Raw genomic sequence first — 16,652 nt, forward strand, 5'->3', positions numbered from 1 at the left:
CGTCTCCCTTTTTTTGTTGCAGCAGAAATGAATAGGAGGAGAATAAGATTATCTAATTATTGCTTCTTCCGACTTGAGTTTTGGTTTTGGCTCCCTCAAGCTGCTCTTGTTTTATTCTTTTCTTTTTCATCAATAATATTTCTTTTTTAGTGTGTCTTAAGATCTTTGATGTTTGAGGTGTCAACTTAATTGAGATTTCTTGCATTATTGTGAAGTTCACCGAGGTTCATTTAAAAAAAGAAGTTTCTTAACAATTCAGTTTTAGGTTTAATTTTGAATTCTTTTGCTTATCAAACAACATATTTTGAGAAGTATAAATATATTCTTATCATTGACATCTGTTTATATTTTACAAAATTAGTCTTTTATGGATTAATTAAGCCAGTATATACTACTAAAAAATTCATTTTGTTAGCCTAAGCTTTGAGGGATTGATTTTAAGTTCAAATTTTTCATTAAATTATAAATAATTACTATATAATAAAAATACAAAAGTGTAATATATATATATATATATATATATATATATATATATATATATATATATATATATATATATTACACTTTTGTGATATATATTATCCTAATGCTAGCTAAGCCACATTGGCAAAGGTTTTCCCACGTTTTTCAGCAGTTATTATTCAAAAGCACCATGATTTGTAGACATACATATCTATAGAGGCATATTGCTGATCTCCACTTTCTTAATGAGTAGTGATGCCTACTATGAAACTGATGATAATCTTTTGGTTTTACATATTCACCATTAATAGTAGAAGCTTTGCTGGACTTGGTTTTATGGTCTTACCCTTTACATTGATAAGTTATTCAAATTAAAATTTGTCTATGTGGTTGGTTTTGTCAGTTATCTGATATTAATTAGCTAATGAAAAGAAAAAGAATTATTACCTACCATAATTTTGGCCACTTATATTTCCCATCATTACTTGCTAATTGTTTCAGCAATAACGGGGGAATCGGAGAAAAAGGGAGATAAAAGGAGGCAATAGAGAAAAAAACGAAGAATATGATTGGTAATAACATTGAGTAGGAAACAATGAAAAAATAGTCAACTATTATGACTTTTATCTTTGTCATCTTCTGTCTTAATCTGAATTTGACGCCAAAATGCATTTTGAAATGATTTATCTATGCTGTAGTAGTTTTTTTTATATATATATTATTGATCAATTAGAAATCATTTTATGATTTTAAAATAGTTATTAAGAAAGTTAACGATTTTATAAATTTACATAAATATTTAAGGTAGTTTTCAATATAAAAAGTTTTAGACAAAAAATAACATATTTTTATTTACTTTTTAAGGTGAAAAAAATTAAAATGAAAAATATTTATCAAAATAGTCATATATTAATGTGATCAATGAAAATAAAAAGAAAACATAATAATGTTAAAAGTTTTTAGATAATAAACTATACATTTATTTTCACTACCTTAATGGTTTTAAAAACGTTTTACTCTCCGAAATATAATATGCCTTCACCTTAAGGGCATGTTTAGTTTAAAGAAAAAGGTGAAAGGAATGAAAGTGAAAAAAAAAATAGAAGATTAATGAGATGATTTTTGAAATTATTTAAAATGAGAAAAATCGTTAATCTTTTTCTCTTGTTTAATTATATAAAAACAAAATTGAATAAACACAAACAATATAAATACTATCTAAAAATGAAGACAAATTAATCTTTTTTTATAAAAAATAGCACTCATTTCTTTACTTTTCCTTCCACTTTCATACAGATTAAAAATAATGTGAATATAGCCACTTACGCTTCCTTTCTCTCACGTTATACATTAAACCAAGCCAATAGAAAGATATAAAAATTGTGTTTTCCGTGTTTTGTTATTTCCTTCCTTCCTTCCTCCATTCATCAACCTACCAATTGTGAGAAATAAATATAAATTTAAATGCAAAAATAAAATCATTGACATGCTCAGTCATGTACACAGGTGATAATTACTGTTACCCGTACAATTACTGTTATCCGTAATAATTGGGTTCTGAATTTTCCTTGGTTTATAATTTGGATGATCTTATTATCTATTCCATTGATTGACATTAGTAAACCAACATTTAGTGAATGCGTTGAAGTCTTTATTTAGTGTTATTTTGTTTGGAACCCTATTTCTGTACTAGGTGGGATACATATAATTACAAGTTTGAATTACTGAAAATCTAAAGAAAATGAATGGTTCTTCTGACAAAGCACAAAAGAATACATTCTGGTAAACAATAATTAAACATATACGTGGACATCATCTACAACACTAATTTTCAGAAATACACGAAACATTTGCAAGTAACACATTGTTTTATCCCCCACCACATATATATTCTATGAGGAAGACAATCTTATGAGTGATAAAATTTTATCTTTAAATATTTAATACAATTATATATACATGATCCTTTATAACTTAATATTAAACTTTTATTTGAGTGAAAAAATGTTGAATAAATTTCTTTAAAATAATACAAAAAAATTAAAGCAATCTACGTTGGTTATTCATCATCCATTTGAAACTGGTTTTCACAATCAAACCATATAGTTCAGTTCTGTGTTAGAAGTAATGGTTCATCATTCAAGTATAGCATGCATGCTAGAATCCGCCCCCAATAGTGTGGTTTAATCGAAACAACTTCATGAACTCAGGCTACATAGTACGATGAATTCTTGTAGTAGCAAATCAATAAATGGGATGGTGCTAAAAAAAGGCATCAACAAGCGATAACGATTTTCTCTCTTCTTGATCATGCACCGAGTGTTGTATTGTCTTCTGGCTTTCTTAAGATAAATTCGAAGTCAAAAGCCTACCCATTTATTTATGTTGCCATCTTTTTTTTTTGAGGGAATGTTACCATCTTTTGTTAAAGAACTAGAATAAATTACTGCCAGATGCAACAAAAAAAAAAGGTTACATAGGGTATAGATCACATTTCCGTGATTCTCTATTAATCTCATGCAACTATCCAGCTAAACTTTAAATCAATCTATTTGGAGTATTCTCAAATTTTGTTGCATAGATTAGTATTCTATTTTATGTTTTCTAGAGTTCGATAGTAATGAACCTGCGATTCTGATTCCTGTGTGTGGGGTTTATCCTATTTTCTGTAATAAGTTGCCTAGTTGCCTATCAGCTTTCTTCATAATCATACCATCCAAACATCTCAACTGACTTAATTAATACCTCCAATCTATGATGCACAGACATTCCAAACCAGGAATTGTTGCCATGTAATGTTAGAAAAGATGCAACTCTTCAAACCCTAACGGTACAGTTTAAAGTTCAAACTTAAATTTGTTGCACTGTCCATGCTAAGCCCATGCTCCTTTGTGAGTTTCATTCTCTCCACTTTGACACTTCTCGGAAAAGATTGTTATTCTTTTACATAATCACAGCTTGAATTCTTAGGACCTCTCAGGTAATGGACTAATGGCTCTCTTGGCTGCACCACTTCTTTATTTGTCTTCTTCCTCCCTTCTTTTGTTCTTTCATAATCTTTTCCTCTCTTCTCTGTTTGTTTCTACAAGACCAGTTCTCCATTTCAGTTTTCAGCTAGATTCTGCCAGCAGTGATGACGACGAGCATACACCTGGTCACGAAGTACTACTACCATGCAAATCCTACCAATACCTCAAATGTGGCACACAATTTTTCAAATAAAAGTTATTAATGGAGGGATTACTAGGGCCAGAAAACATCTGATTAGAGGAAAAATAATACCGTGGTATGTATATCATGCTTCGAAATAATAGAAACCTGAGCTATCCTATAGGTTGAAACTAGAAAGTATGTAAATAATGATAAGAAAAAAGAGCCAGGGATAAACAAATTTGGAATCAGATTTTGAGGAATTTGACATAAATCATATAACAACATGAGACTAAAAATGACACAAAAGAAACACAAAAATTAAAACGTCAAGTATAAAATCCAAACAAGAAAGGAGTCCAGCAAACTGCCCATCAAAGAAATCAAAGCAAAAGGCACCAATTGATAATTTTGCATGCCACTATAATAGTACAAAAAAAGAAATCTTGCCAAAAGATTATAAAACCACAACAGATTATGCTTACAAGAAAGGATGTAAGGAAGCTCATAGGGCAAATTGCTAGGTAGATGTATGAAGCAAATACCTTTTAATTCTGATAACTACAATATGTTTGTTGCAATGCCTAATGTCCATGGCCAATATGGTACTGACACTAAACACACAAGCCCTCATGAAATAAGCAGTCCATTTCTCAATGAATTCAAGCACATTCTCAACTTGATGAGAGAATATAGCAAGAAGTGCATAAAACATATGATATTAGATCATGGCAGATAACAAGAAAGAAAGAAAGTGCCACATGAAACATATAACTGAGAGCAACAATCTCATATCAGAAGCTGCAGCTCTTATTCGGCAACCATATTCAAATCTCGGAATAGAAAATCACGTAGATAAACCAAAATCAATGATTCAGTAATTAGTGACACTAACAACTACTTAATAAAGATTCAAAATCAGTCAAATCTGAGTCCAGATTCATGAATAATCTGGTACATTTTTTATTCTGTGTGATGACAACTAGCACAAAAAGAGGATAAGAAGCAAAGTTTCTAACTTTAACGATTCAGTATGGAGAATAAAAAAATGTATAAAAGCTATGTCAAATATCATAGCTTTATGTCAATCTAGTGTGATAAATCATACAAGGTGGAAACATATTTTATTTCCCAATGCTTCCACAAGAAGAAAAAAGAGGAGGGGAATACGAGATACAAGGATTGCTAAAGAATAACAAACAGAAAAACTAAAACCAATGCATCCAATGTAGCCCATTTTTCTAATAAATGGATAGAAATCATAATATCCTTACCAAAATTGGATGAACCATTTTACATCTTTAACGCATTGATTGGACCTTGACCAGTTCTCCTTAAATGAATATTCTATTGTTTTTTATCATAAAATTCATAAAATCAGTTTCGAAACATTTCTTTAAGCCACCGCCTAGCCTCATCATTCCTCCCATGAATTGAGAAACCACGTACCATGATATCATATGTCCAACTATTAGGTTGATAACCCCTTTGACACATCCGAGCAAACAACAAACGAGCTTTGTCCATATCACTCCTGGCTACTTGTTTTAGCAACAGATTGTAGGTGAAAATATTAGGTGGAAAGCACTTCTCGATTAATCTTTCCAGGTCCGTAATATAATGGCTCACTCTGAGACGACCAGAAAATGCACCAATCATCAAGCAAAGTGTTGAATTACCAGAAAATACCCCCTCTTCCACTCCTCTTAAATTAACGCATGTATCGTAGAGTTGCGGTGAAATCAAAGAATGATAAAGAAGTACATTGCCAATAAAAGAACTTACTGGACGTCCCATTTTCTGAGATACATTAATGATATGCATTGCTTCACTATATCTTTGCAATGAGCAAAGCTTTTGCACAAGAAGCTCATAGCATTCAAGGCTTGGATTCAATCCAACTCTTAACATTCTGAAAAAGTACTCACGTGAAATGTCTACCTTATTGGACTTGCAGAGACCAGTAATCAAGGCAACATATAACTTCTTAGTTGCCAAACCCCGGCGCTGTACATCATTAAAAAAATTCAGAGCATCAGAAATTCTCCCACTGATCAAATAACCATTCATCATAAGAATAAGAGAACACATATTGGGCGTAATGCCATTCCTTTGCATCAACTCAAATACTTCCCTAGCCAACTCAGGCTTCATAGCATGTCCAGCTCCATCAAGGAAAAAGTTGTAAGTCTGACAAGAATGTTGACAACGGGTCAGCATCTCCAGTAAATTGAAAAAGCGCCCTCTTGAATTGTCCATTTCAAGCAAGCTGCAAATAACATATCTACACAACCGAGGAATCGGCGTATGACCCTTCCCATTCATTTCAACAAGAAGCCGAGCAGCAGTATCTCCCCTACCAGACTTAACAAAACCCTTAATCATCTTAACATACGACGTCTTGGCAGCAACACTCTTAAGTTCCCCATGTACCAAATAACCATCTTCCACTCTCCCAGCCCGGCACAGAGCCGATATGTACTTGTCATACATCGACGTAGGAGGCACAATATTCCGCCCCACGGCAAGATACAACAACTCCTTCATCTCATCAATCTTGCGCTCCCTGCACAAAGCACTCGCAAGGGTGCAAAACGTCTGCCCATCAGGAAAATAACTCCGGTCAACGGTGCTTCTGAGCACATTGAACGCCTCCTTAGCGCCCCCATCCCAGCACAAAGTAAGTATCAAATACTTGCAAGCCAAGTGATTGGGAGACAACTCTAAGTCAGACCTGGAGTTGTACAACTCCAACGCGACATCCGCCATCCCCACTTTGCAAAAGAAGCACAAGACAGCATTCATGGTAACCGCATCAGGAGGAATGCAGCTCTCACTCATATCCACCAACAAATCATAAACCTCGCGAAGCCGATTCTCCCGCAAAAGCCTACAAATCAAAACATTATACCTAACAGTGGCGGGAAAATAACCTTCCGAGTCCTTCTTCTGAGAGAAAAACTCCAATGCCTCATCCACCCTCCCACCCCGGACAAGACCCTTTATCCAAACCCCATAAGCATGATCCAACGGAACCAACCCAGAGCTTCCAAATTGCTTAACCAACTCAAAGGCACGCTCAAACCTATAACTCTCACACAATGCACCAACCAAAAAACTCACTTCAGGCCCTTTTAACTCCTCTCCACGACACATCAAACCATTGAGAAAACCCTCAGCCTCCTCCAACCTTCTCTCCTTGCACAAATGCTTAACAACAATGACATTGGTCATGTGATTCTCGTAGCCCCTGGAGCGAATTTGCCTCACGATGATGTCAAACGCATTGAGATAGTTTTTCTCGACGAGGGCGTCCAACAGGACGTGGTAGGCAAAGGAATCGAGGTCTAGGCCGACGAAGCGCATTCGGCCGAAGGCATGGAGGGCGTTTTGGGGCTTTCCGGCAATGGCGTAGCCGACGACCAGGATGTCGTGGAAGCGGACGCGGTGGTGGAAGATGCGCCGGCGGAAGGAGTCGAGGAAGTCGAGGACGAGGGGCTTGAGGTCGGCGCGGGCGAGGATTTGGAAAATGGCAACGAAGGTGGCGCGGGTGTGGTGGAAGTGGGGCTGGTGGCCGGCCCAGTCGAAGAACTTGAGGCAGGGGAGGATGTTGCGGCGGGCGGCGCCATGGCGGAGGACGCGGAGGACGAGGCTCTCCGATAAGGGGAGGCGGAGGGCGGAGAGAGCGGCGGAGAAGTCCTCTTCGCCGGCGGGGGAGGAAAGGATTTGGTGGATGCGGTTCAGGAGGGGGTCGAAGGGGAGCTGCTGGTGCTGCTTCCGCGCCGCCGCGAACCACGACCTGAAGGAGGAGGCGACGTCGTTTTGGGAGATAAGAAAGGAGCTTGAGGCTGAGGAGGAGGATGTTGATTGGGAGGGTGATGATGATGCGAGAGAAGTGTATGCAGCATGGTCGGAGGAGCACGGGTTGAGAACGGTGGAGATGAAGGATTTGGATCTGAGACGGTGTTTGGTTACTTGTTTGAGCGGGAGCATCATGGATTGGAATGGACCAATGGAACTGGAATGTTCTTCTCGTTCTCTCAGGGTTCCATTGCATTCCAAGTGTTTGTGTTTATGTCCGTGAAAGTCTTCATACCTGCGACTTTTCACTGCTCCTTACTTCGGGGGTGTTAAGGGTTTAGGGGGGGTCTCACTTTCAGTAAATAAACTTAACCTGCTTTGTTTCGATTCGAGTCACTGCACCACACCACCCCCACCCATTGTGGTTTCAATTAGGTCTAAAGTCTAGACCATATGGATGGACTAGTATAGTAGAGTCGGGTCGTGCAGGTCAAATTGTTTCAAGTTTCATGTTATTTCTTCAAGAATTATCTTTCAGAAATATTATTTCTAGATATATTTAAAAATTCTTTTTTTTTTACATTTTAATATTTTTGAGAGTTTTTTTTTTAAAAAATTAAATAATTTAATCAAAAGATAAATGAAAAAATAAGTTAATGATATTTTAAGAAATAACTTTTCTTATTCTCATATGAAAATATCTTGTTTTCATCCTTTTTTATGGAAAGAAAACACGTGTTAAAAATTGGAATTTATAACATGTTAAAGGTGCATATGTGAATTTTTTTATAAAAATAGATAAAATTACATTTTTTGTCCTTCAGTTTATCTCCAGTTTCAGATTTAGTCCCTCAGTAATTTAATTCATGAATTAGGTCTTCATATTTTATAAAATCGTATAATGTTGGTCTCTAAATCACAATTGGACGTTGACAGTTAGCAAGTGACGTTGACTATCACATGTCACTCTCTTATTAGATGATGACTGTCATGTGTCATATTTTGATTGGATGCCAACTTCATGAAAGGTGAAATGTATTATTGTTTTCATTGACCAATCAGAACATGACACGTGACAATCATCATCTAATAAGAAAGTAACACATGACAATCAACATTTCTTTGTAACAATCAACGTCCAGGGGATGCATTGCATGATTTTATAGGAGGACCCAATTCCTGAATTTAGTGGAGGACTAAATCCGAAACGGGAGATAAATTGAGACCAAAAATATAATTTTACCTGAATTAATATTATGTAATTATTTATTATGCAATTTTACCTAAATTAATATTATGTAATTATTTATTATGTTTTTTTAAATAGATATGAAATATTTCTTTCAATTCACTTTTTTTTTTTAATTACACCAGCAAAATATCCACCAACTTTATTTATAATTAGTTTTTGTTAAAAAAATTGTCTAACCATTGTTTTATTCATAAGGTTGGAACCCAAAACTCAATTATATTCAAATTAATAAATAACAACATGTTGCTTTTCTAATGACATATAAAACTTGACTTTTTTTAAACTAAAATAACTTAGTACTCTTTGCATTCAAACTAAAATATCCTTATTTAATATTTTAATCTTTTATATTTGTGTAATCAATAATGAATATTAAATGAGGGTATATCTTAGAAGAAAAAAACATTAATAACACTTTAAAATTCTAAAAGAATAATTGTTTTGAGAAAAAAAAATAGAAGGATAAACAATTAAAGAATGAAATGGAGGGAGTAAAAGCCTTAACATTATTTATTGGGTAAAAAAATTTGGCTTGTCCTAAACCTAATGTAAGCTAGATCATAAGTCTAATTGAGTGGCATAACCTATTTTTATCCTTATTAGTTGGGATGGCTTGACTTGCTTTGTAACTTCTATTTATTATAAAATTTAAGAGCTTAATATAAATAATGTTTTTTTTATTAAATGATAGTGTATAATGTCTATATTATTTATTCTAAATTAAATTCTTGAAAATTTATATTCTTCTTGTGACAAAAAAATTCAACAGAGTCCATAAGCCATAAGTACAACTGTACAAGCCCATCCACTGTGTTGGCAGCGAAAGGAAGAGACAAGAGGCTTCACATCGAGACTCAGCTTCACCTGGTAAACTTCACATACCCTACTGCTTCTTTTCCACTTTCTTTTCTATGCCCGAATTCCTTTGTGGGCTTTGTAGCTCGGTAGTGCTTATACTCCTATGGGTTGTATCCTTCGGGGAGTTTATTCCCTTGTTCTTCTTCTCAATTTTTTGATGAATTAACTCTAATCGTATATTGCTAGTCCCACAATGAATTAAGTACTGTGATTACCCACGAACAATTGTTTTTTCCCCTTATTCATACAAAAGTTAAATTTTGTAGATTTAATCTGTCATGCTCCGTTAAAATCGACTTTCACCAATAGACGACGATTGTTTTCCCTGCAATTAGAAATTTTTTCATTAGGGTTTCAGTGTTTGGTGATGGATGATTTCTCCATTTTGTTGAGTTAATAAAAGTACTGGGAACATTCACTTTGGAAGAGGTGGCATATATACGCAAAATTCATGTCACAATACTCAGAGGCAGTGGTCCTAATGTTGTTCATGAATTACTGATCACTCATCACTATGTAAGCAAAATGTTTGTTGGAAGTCCGCAGTAAGTAGGTACCTTCGTTTGTTTCAGATTCGATTTGTGGAAGTCGAGTAGGCACTGCAGTTCTGCGGGCATAGATGGGTTTTGGGACACTGAGTTTATCCGTGGTGGTCCGATTTGAGGCCACTAATTTCAATGGTTTGCCCCCATCTCGGTCGTCCAATTCGTTGCCTCATCTCTCGTTCACAAAGCCATCTTGGGTTGTGAGAACGGAGTCTAATGTTCGGAAGAAAAGAAGAAAGAAGCCAGATCCGCATTGCGTGGTATGTGAGGGGAGTGGAAGAGTTGATTGTCACCAGTGTCATGGAAAGGGGAGGACAAACCAGGTTCATTTGGAAATGCTCCCGAAAGGTGAATGGCCAAAATGGTGTAGGACTTGTGGTGGAAGCGGTCTTAGTTACTGCTCCCGCTGCCTTGGGACTGGAGAGTATAGGTATATCATGGGCTTCCAGTTCATGAACAGGGACAATAATCAATCCCAAGAAAACAAGTCTTAGCTTCTTTTTTTTTTTGTCAGGGATGATGGTATTTGGTTCAAGGTATTAGAGAATGTCTTGGTACAGCAGCTTTACTTGTAATTGCTGAATGATGAGTCTCAATCACAGTATGAAAACCTTGATAAATAGATTGTTCCAACTCTCACCTCCCAATGCAATTTGATCTTACCTTGCAGGTTTGTATGTTGTAACCTTAGGTAATATATTTTAAAGTGAATTTTTTCTTGCTTTCATGTATCAAGAGAGCTTTGAAGGATGTTTCTAACCTTAGTATATATTTCATGCTACTTTTAATTTCTCGTATCTTACTTTTTGTTTTTATTTTTTCTACTATTAAATAACTAAACATGGAACTATATATGCTGCAACATTTAGGAAGTTTCCACCATTTAATTCAACCAACCAAGATAGTCAGTTACAACTGTGTTTGTCTTCAATATTGACTTGCCAGGCAAGCTAAGAACTTGTCACTTTTGGCATTTTGTTCAAATTTTGTTGATAAAAGTTCCTGGCTTTTGTATCAAAACCATTTCTTTGATTTTGGTTATCATAGAAATGAAGCTTCCTCCATGCTTAACTTTAGCATGTTTAACTTGAGATTTTTTTTTACAGCGGGTGCTTTGGTTCACTTGAGAGTTGACAACTTGATAAGCCTTTTGAAATAACAAGTATTTTTTGACAAATTCACATCTTAATTTTTTTTCTCTTGGCAAGGCTGTTGCTGTTGTCAAACTAGATCTGCTATATCAGTAGAAGTATATTGATGCATAGCAACTATTTTCTGTGAGCTTATTGCATTCGGTAGTGATAGAATCATGGACCCTTTTGGAAATTCAACTTTGGTCAGGTTGAATCTCCCAAAAGGTTTATCTCTTACATATATGGTTCATTTTCAAAAGATATATGGCAATATTTCAGATTGTTTTATAAGTTTTAATACATAAACCTATTTTATTCCTTTGGGCATTTGTAGTAATCAGACAATTGCGGTCAACGTCGAAGTCATATCATTACGATGCAAGTAAATGAAGAACACAACAAACCTTGCTCAGACCCATTTTTACAGTGGAGTCAGTGGCAGTTGCTTGATTCTCTTTTACCTACGGGTGGATTTGCTCATTCTTTTGGCCTTGAAGCAGCAGTTCAGTGCCACTTAGTGTCTGATTCCAATGACCTTAAGACATTTGTTATCCATATATTGGAGAATACAGGAAGCTTACTCCTTCCTTTTGTGTACTCAGCTTCCATGTTGCCCAATTTAGAAACTTGGCATAAGCTTGACAAAATATTGGATGCTACCCTAACTAATGAAGTGGGTCGAAAGGCATCAATCTCGCAAGGATCTGCATTAATGAGGGTGGCCTCAGCTGTGTTTTCTGAGGTCCCCTCCCTCAAAACCATGAGAGATACTTCTCTGGGTTTAGGGACTGTATCTTTTCATCATGCTCCTGTATTTGGACTTATATGTGGAGCACTAGGATTTGATAAAACTAGTTCTCAGAGAGCTTACATGTTCATCACAATGAGAGACGTGATTTCTGCTGCTACAAGGCTAAATTTGATAGGACCCCTTGGTGCAGCATTGTTGCAGCATCAGGTTGCCCCTAATGCTGAAGTTATATTAGAAAAATGGATGAATCGAGCTGTTGACGAAGCATGCCAAACTATGCCTCTGTTAGATACTGTGCAGGGCTGCCATGGTTACTTGTTTTCAAGATTGTTTTCATCTTAGAAGGCAAAATGTGGACATTGCACATCATATTTCGATGCATGTAAAAAGTTTGTTTGTAACAGTTAGTGATGTGCTTAAGGTTTTGAGTTTTCTAACTTCAATGATGCCCACTCTTCTGCAGATTATGTGATGTCTTAGACTGAACAGATCCGTACATTCTCTTTGGGAACTATTTGTTATACTGTATGGATGATGAGCTTGTTCTTTTTGCTTTACAACTTTAGCCTTCAACAAGAATTAATGTGACGATGTTTTGAAATTTTATGAGACTAATTTTTGTTCACAAAGATATTGGTGGTGATTCATTAATTTTTTAGAGACTGACTCGGAGACTAGTATAGTCTTTGAAGGAACAGGGACACATGGTAATGATTTGCTGAAATTTTATTGTGCAGTCATCCCAATTTAGAGATGATTCTTCCAACCAGTATTTTGAAATTGATTATTGATATAATGAACATGTTGGCTTACACTTTACAGTTTAGTAGTTGAAGTATTGTTAAACGATGGCCAAACTAGTGATAATTATACATTTCAATTAATAAAAGAAGAAATTAAATTATACAGGTAAGTCTATTAAGGTTACTTACTCAAAAAAACAAAGAACTTGGACCAATTAAACCCAACACTCTTTAATTGATTGACTTTTAATTACCTCAAGCTTGACCCATTTGCATTTCTAGATTAAAATACTACTTAAAAGTAATTTTAAAGAATAAAATAGTAGTCTTAGTTATTTATATATATTCTATAAGCCTAAATACGTTTTTGATCTTTGATAAGTTATCAATTTTTTTTTATTCTACTATTTTTTGGTGTTTAATCCCTGATAAAATAAAAATTGTCTTTGGGTTCTATCCTTAGTTTGACTTTGTTAAGGGGTAACATGATAGATAGTTAAATTTTCAAAAGACGTTTTTATAATGTTTGTAATAATGTCGCGTTGATTTAAATAATCAAGTTACAGTTTTTAGCTAATTTCTTTATGTTGTTTCTAAAAAAATATGTTTCTAATCATTGCTTCTCAAATTCTTCGCTTTAAATTGAACTTGCAAAAACTGAAGTTAGTTATTTTTGTTTTCAAAACTTAGCTGTTAATTTGTTTAAAATGAAAATTGCTTATTTCCCTGGGTTGTTTCTGATAGGTAATTATGTCTGTATTCCTTGTCACATCCTTCACTTTTAAATTGAAATTGCAAAGTACATAAATACTAATTTATGTTACTTTGTCAATAGCTAACTTCATTCTTTATTGATTATACTAGTTCTGACAATTTTCTCACACTAATTTTCATGTTACAGCTAATTCATGAAAGTTGATCTGATATCTTTAAAAACTTTTTTTTTGGATAAGAAAGTACTCCTTTCCTATGTTTGTGGGGTGCTTCTTGCACTCTTTGCTACAGTAAAAGTTTGCATAAAAAATAACAAAATTCTTACATTCTTTGATGTGGCTAGGTACATGGGAATTTCTCTTAATTTTTATTTTTTAACTAAAAATAGTTAATAGTTGTGACATTCTTCATTAATTTTAAATTAATCTCTTTGTAGTCATGGTGTCTTCTGAAAGTAAAATACAGTACTATACAAAGATGACCATGGATAGACAACGGAAGATGATGTAATATTGGCACCATATCAAGTGAGAAATTACACATCATTTAAGACCAAACTTAAACAAAAAAAAAGTACACGACCAAGTGTTCATTACTGAACCTGAACTCAATGATGTAAGAAATTAATGGGTCAGCATAACTTGGGATCTCGCATGTTTTTTTGCTTATACTTGTAGATTTATTTGTCTCCTCTGGTTACTGTAATAAGTTGTATTATTATTAGATTTTTTTTCATCCTGTTGTTGCTAAAATAAGTTGTATTATTATTATTATTATTATTATTATTATTATTATTATTATTATTATTATTATTATTATTATTATTATTATTATTATTATTATTATTATTATTATTCTACTCTTGAATGCACGTTGCACCGTAACAAAATATATAAGATTCAATGCATTAATATTCATATTTAAAAATATATAAAAATTATAAATCATTTCTTCAAATTATGTATAAAGAGAATAATTTTCATTTTTTATTCATCAAAGGATAATATTTTTATGTTTCATGTGTCTTGTACATGAGAAGCACATGATTAATTCAATGAGACCAATAAAAATAATTAAATTAGTTAAGTTTAATTAATATTATCATAAGTTTAAATTTTATTAAAAAATATTCATATAATTTATTGATTTAAGTGATGATTAGATATAGATACTAATTGTATTATTTTTTCTTCTGAGACTCATTAAACGGTTAACAACTAATTAAATTCATAATAAATCAATGTTTTAAAACATTAATAGAATTCATACTAAATCAATGGTTTACAACAAAAGCTGGTCATTGATAGGTTGAGGGTGATATTTTTTTTTATAATTAGAAAAAAAAATAGTACCATTTGTTTTATACAAAGAAGGGGAGCCAATACGGTAAGATGTGTATCTCATGTCATGTTAAATTTATATCCCTATAGTTTATAGAAAATAAATATTGTTAAATATATAAATTATTTTATACTTAAATTTGTAATAAATAATTTTGAAAGTGCTATATGTTTTTTTATAATTAAAATAAAGACAGCACCATTTTATACAACTATAATTTATAATAAATAAATACTTATAAATATATAAAATATTCTATCATTAAATTTGTAATAAATATTTGTAACATATAAATTATATTTTAAATTTATGATAAATAATAATGTTGCGATATATTGTTATTTTTAATTATTAATATTTTTTATAAAAAATATTCAAATTCAAGTTAAAACTAACATGTTAAAATGATAGATTGAAAGATATAAGTAGTTACCCTATTTAGTTAATATGAAAACATAAAAGATGATATATCATAGGTATTTTAGGAACATATTTAAATTTTGAAGATAATATATATATATATATATATATATATATATATATATATATATATATAATTTAAAATTATTTTTTATATTCAATTGCAATTGTTAGCATTAAAGAATGGAAGATGATACATCACATTCAGACTATAATGAAGTTCACAACTCTTAATGAAAGAAGACTTAACCAATACAAGTGAATGTGAGGAAGGATGGGGAGACTAAGGACTAAGAAGAAAGTTCACTTAAATGTTTATTATATATGTGTGTGAAAATTGAAAAATTAAAGACAACATTTGTTTCACAGGTTATTTGTTTATTCTTTATAATGAGGTTGGAAAAATTTATTCATGCATTTGTTATGAAGTAATAAAATAATTATTGTTAGATATATCACACATTTTTTAAAATTCTTGAAAACAACATTCTCATGTTATATTTGCAGGAATAAACAAATAATTCATGAAGCAAATGCCCATGAGATATTTAAAAGAGCAATAAATAAAAAAGAAAATTTGAAAGGAATCTTGCAAGACAAATAAATTTATGAAAACAGTCTTTTTATATATGGGAATGGAGAAAAAATACAACAAAAAGTTTATTTTTTTTAATCAATTAATATTCACATGACTTTTTTTTATTTTATATTAAATAGTAAAAAATGGACAATAACTAAATTAAGGATTCTCTTTATTGTTTTAATATTTGTATTTAAATTTTAAAGTAGATTTTTTTTATACTTAATTTTTTAAGATTAAATTATTTATTAGGTTATGAACCATTTGAGATTATCAAGTTCTTAAACTTTTTTTTTTTATTGAATCCCTAAACTAAACAAAGTAGATCTTCGAAATTAGATTATGATGGCTTAACATTAAAACAATAAAAAAGTGAAAACTTATGACATTTTTAAAATCTCTAGGGACTCAACTAAAAAATTACATGATCATGGAACTAATTAAAAAATAGCTTAGAGACTAAAAAAGTTAAAATACTGCTTTTTCCACACAAAAAAAGTTTATTATGTTGATATAAGGATCGAATTTATATTTCACAAAAATATAAGTTTAAGTTGGGAATACAATGATTTTGCTCGTGGACGATCTGTGATTTATCATGTAATCACGTTTAAAGAGCTTTGAGACATGTCCCGGTAATTTGGTAATTCAATTCATTTACCTAAACTTTCACTAATATGTTAAAAAAAATAAGTTAAATTATAAATTTAGTCCTTATTTATATGAGAAATCGATTTTACTCTTTTATAATTTAATTTACAAATTTAGTCCCTAGTTCCATTATTTCAATGCCCAATCCCAATCCTTGTATGTTAATTTTTATTGGATAATAATTTCGTATACCTAATTAACATTAATCTTCAATAAAATCGTGACGATGAAGGTTCAATAAAAATAATCAC

General features: G+C 32.5%; 3 protein-coding genes across 4 annotated transcripts; 2 read left to right on the forward strand and 1 right to left on the reverse strand.

Annotated features, from left to right (window-relative positions):
- Window positions 1-3,030: 3,030 nt before the first annotated feature.
- Window positions 3,031-7,849, reverse strand: LOC114400844 (pentatricopeptide repeat-containing protein At1g71210, mitochondrial-like). The gene is made up of 2 exons (XM_028363494.1): window positions 4,887-7,849; window positions 3,031-3,644 (listed from the first exon to the last, which is right to left on the reverse strand). Exon 1 carries the CDS (start codon window positions 7,606-7,608, stop codon window positions 4,990-4,992), a length of 2,619 nt encoding a protein of 872 aa, XP_028219295.1. The 5' UTR covers window positions 7,609-7,849; the 3' UTR covers window positions 3,031-3,644; window positions 4,887-4,989.
- A 1,587-nt stretch (window positions 7,850-9,436) lies between these two features.
- LOC114400852 (urease accessory protein F-like) lies at window positions 9,437-12,581 on the forward strand. The gene is made up of 2 exons (XM_028363504.1): window positions 9,437-9,532; window positions 11,536-12,581. Exon 2 carries the CDS (start codon window positions 11,578-11,580, stop codon window positions 12,292-12,294), a length of 717 nt encoding a protein of 238 aa, XP_028219305.1. The 5' UTR covers window positions 9,437-9,532; window positions 11,536-11,577; the 3' UTR covers window positions 12,295-12,581.
- LOC114400861 lies at window positions 9,444-10,737 on the forward strand. 2 transcript variants are annotated; one of them, XM_028363524.1, is made up of 2 exons: window positions 9,444-9,532; window positions 9,790-10,737. In XM_028363524.1, exon 2 carries the CDS (start codon window positions 10,143-10,145, stop codon window positions 10,560-10,562), a length of 420 nt encoding a protein of 139 aa, XP_028219325.1. In that variant the 5' UTR covers window positions 9,444-9,532; window positions 9,790-10,142; the 3' UTR covers window positions 10,563-10,737. The 2 variants fall into 2 exon arrangements, with proteins under 2 accessions (XP_028219325.1, XP_028219317.1); XM_028363516.1 differs by having other exon boundaries at window positions 10,096-10,737.
- Window positions 12,582-16,652: the final 4,071 nt, after the last annotated feature.

This window comes from Glycine soja, chromosome 2, assembly GCF_004193775.1.
Source record: "Glycine soja cultivar W05 chromosome 2, ASM419377v2, whole genome shotgun sequence".
Taxonomy (NCBI): Eukaryota; Viridiplantae; Streptophyta; class Magnoliopsida; order Fabales; family Fabaceae; genus Glycine; species Glycine soja.